General features: G+C 48.6%; 1 protein-coding gene across 1 annotated transcript; it reads left to right on the top strand.

The window, feature by feature from the left end:
• Positions 1 to 1,823: 1,823 nt before the first annotated feature.
• On the top strand, positions 1,824 to 3,119 carry LOC127914885 (uncharacterized). The gene is made up of 2 exons (XM_052492626.1): positions 1,824 to 1,862; positions 2,127 to 3,119. Exons 1-2 carry the CDS (start codon positions 1,824 to 1,826, stop codon positions 3,117 to 3,119), a joined length of 1,032 nt encoding a protein of 343 aa, XP_052348586.1.
• The last annotated feature ends 526 nt before the right edge of the window (positions 3,120 to 3,645 follow it).

Genomic DNA, 3,645 nt, shown 5'->3' with positions numbered 1-3,645 from the left:
GCTATGGTACCATGAAAACGCAACGAAGGTAACATGAAAACACAGCTAAGGCACCATGAAAACACAGCTAAGGCACCATGAAAACACAATGAAAAGGCACCATGAAAACACAGTAAAGGCACCATGAAAACACAGCTAAGGCACCATGAAAACACATCGAAGGCACCATGAAAACACAGTAAAGGCACCATGAAAACACATCATGAAGGCACCATGAAAACACAATGAAGGCACCATGAAAACACAATGAAGGCACACTGAAAACACAGCGAAGGTAACATGAAAACACAGCGAAGGTAACATGAAAACACAGTGAAGGTAACATGAAAACACAGTGAAGGCACCATGAAAACACATCGAAGGCACACTGAAAAACACAGCACCGAAGGTAACATGAAAACACAGCGAAGGTAACATGAAAACACAGTGAAGGTAACATGAAAACACAGCGAAGGTAACATGAAAACACAGCGAAGGTAACATGAAAACACAGCTAAGGCAACATGAAAACACAGCTAAGGCAACATGAAAAAACACAGCTAAGGCACCATGAAAAGACAGCTAAGCACCATGAAAACACAGCTATGGTACCATGAAAATGCAACGAAGGTAACATGAAAACACAGCTATGGCACCATGAAAACACAGCTACGGCAACATGAAAACACAGCTAAGGCACCATGAAAACACAGCTAAGGCACCATGAAAACACAATGAAGGCACCATGAAAACACAGTAAAGGCACCATGAAAACACAGCTAAGGCACCATGAAAACACAGCTATGGTACCATGAAAACGCAACGAAGGTAACATGAAAACACAGCTATGGCACCATGAAAACACAGCTACGGCAACATGAAAACACAGCTAAGGCACCATGAAAACACAGCTAAGGCAACATGAAAACACAGCTAAGCACCATGAAAACACAGCTATGGTACCATGAAAACACAACGAAGGCAACATGAAAACACAGCTAAGGCACCATGAAAACACAGCTAAGGCACCATGAAAACACAATGAAGGCACCATGAAAACACAGTAAAGGCACCATGAAAACACAGCTAAGGCACCATGAAAACACAATGAAGGCACCATGAAAACACAGTGAAGGCACCATGAAAACACATCGAAGGCACCATGAAAACACAATGAAGGCACCATGAAAACACAATGAAGGCACACTGAAAACACAGCGAAGGTAACATGAAAACACAGCGAAGGTAACATGAAAACACAGTGAAGGTAACATGAAAACACAGTGAAGGCACCATGAAAACACATCGAAGGCACCATGAAAACACAGCGAAGGTAACATGAAAACACAGCGAAGGTAACATGAAAACACAATGAAGGTAACATGAAAACACAGTGAAGGCACACTGAAAACACAGCGAAGGTAACATGAAAACACAATGAAGGTAACATGAAAACACAGTGAAGGCACCATGAAAACACATCGAAGGCACCATGAAAACACAATGAAGGCACCATGAAAACACAATGAAGGCACACTGAAAACACAGCGAAGGTAACATGAAAACACAGCGAAGGTAACATGAAAACACAGTGAAGGTAACATGAAAACACAGCGAAGGCACCATGAAAACACAGCTAAGGTAACATGAAAACACAGCGAAGGTAACATGAAAACACAATGAAGGTAACATGAAAACACAATGAAGGCACACTGAAAACACAGCGAAGGTAACATGAAAACACAGCGAAGGTAACATGAAAACACAGTGAAGGTAACATGAAAACACAGTGAAGGCACCATGAAAACAGAGCGAAGGCACCATGAAAACACAGCTAAGGCACCATGAAAACACCGCTAAGGCAACATGAATACACAGCAAAGGTAACATGAAAACACAGCTAAGGCAACATGAAAACACAGCTACGGCAACATGACAACACAGCTAAGGCAACATGAAAACACAGGGAAGGCACCACAAAAACACAGCTAAGGCACCATGAAAACACAGCTAAGGCACCATGTTGGTCCATGCTGTTTTTTTTTCAGCAGGGCCTGCACAGACATTTACTTCGACATTATTATTTCATTGACATTTCAGGATTATTTACCTTTTTGCAAGACCAGAAAATCTCATGGATATCATAGACAATTGCCCCCTCCCCTACCTCACCATCCCCTACTGCCCCCTCCCCTACCTCACCATTCCCTACTGCCCACTCCCCTACCTCACCATCCCCTACTGCCCCCTCCCCTACCTCACCATCCCCTACTGCCCACTCCCCTTCCTCACCAGCGCCTACTGCCCACTCCCCTACCTCACCATCCCCTACTGCCCCCTCCCCTTCCTCAACATTCCCTACTGCCCACTCCCCTACCTCACCATCCCCTACTGCCCACTCCCCTACCTCACCATCCCCTACTGCCCACTCCCCTTCCTCACCAGCACCTACTGCCCACTCCCCTACCTCACCATCCCCTACTGCCCCCTCCCCTTCCTCAACATTCCCTACTGCCCACTCCCCTACCTCACTATCCCCTACTGCCCCCTCCCCTACCTCACCATCCCCTACTGCCCACTCCCCTACCTCACCATCCCCTACTGCCCCCTCCCCTTCCTCAACATTCCCTACTGCCCACTCCCCTACCTCACCATCCCCTACTGCCCCCTCCCCTACCTCACCATCCCCTACTGCCCACTCCCCTTCCTCACCAGCGCCTACTGCCCACTCCCCTACCTCACCATCCCCTACTGCCCCCTCCCCTTCCTCAACATTCCCTACTGCCCACTCCCCTACCTCATCCCCATCCCCTACCTCACCATCCCCTACTGCCCACTCCCCTTCCTCACCAGCGCCTACTGCCCACTCCCCTACCTCACCATCCCCTACTGCCCCCTCCCCTTCCTCAACATTCCCTACTGCCCACTCCCCTACCTCACTATCCCCTACTGCCCCCTCCCCTACCTCACCATCCCCTACTGCCCACTCCCCTACCTCACCAGCCCCTACTGCCCCTTCCCCTTCCACGCCAGCCCCTACTGCCCCCTACCCTACCTCACCAGCCCCTACTGCCCCTTCCCCTTCCACGCCAGCCCCTACTGCCCCCTACCCTACCTTGCCAGTCCCTACTGCCCCCTGACTTACTTTGCCAGTCCCTACTGCCCCCTACCCTACCTTGCCAGTCCCTACTGCCCCTGACTTACTTTGCCAGTCCCTACTGCCCCCCTACCCTACCTTGCCAGTCCCTACTGCCCCCTGACTTACTTTGCCAGCCCCTACTGCCCCCCTACCCTACCTTGCCAGTCCCTACTGCCCCCTCCCTTACTTTGCCAACCCCTACTGCCCCCTACCATGCCAGCCCCTTCTTTCCCTCTATCTATCTCTCCATCTCTCTTCCCTCACTCGCCCTTCCCCCTTTTTTCTCTGTTTTACCTTGCTTTATCTTGTGCAACACTGACACTAAATTACTTTTTTAAGTTTTCTCATTTCATGGGTAAGTGAGATAGATATTTATTTAATATGCTCATATGAGGAGGCAGGAGGTCTATTTATTGGAGCAAAGCTGGAGAGATAGAACATGTTTATTTTACCAGATGTAGGAGCCAGATAGCATGTTTATTTTACCAGATGTAGGAGCCAGATAGCATGTTTATTTTACCAGATGT

The sequence above is a fragment of the Oncorhynchus keta genome, chromosome 34 (genome assembly GCF_023373465.1).
Source record: "Oncorhynchus keta strain PuntledgeMale-10-30-2019 chromosome 34, Oket_V2, whole genome shotgun sequence".
Classification (NCBI taxonomy): Eukaryota; Metazoa; Chordata; class Actinopteri; order Salmoniformes; family Salmonidae; genus Oncorhynchus; species Oncorhynchus keta.
The sequence above is the reverse complement of the archived record's forward strand: the minus strand, read 5'-3'. Positions and strand labels throughout refer to the sequence as shown.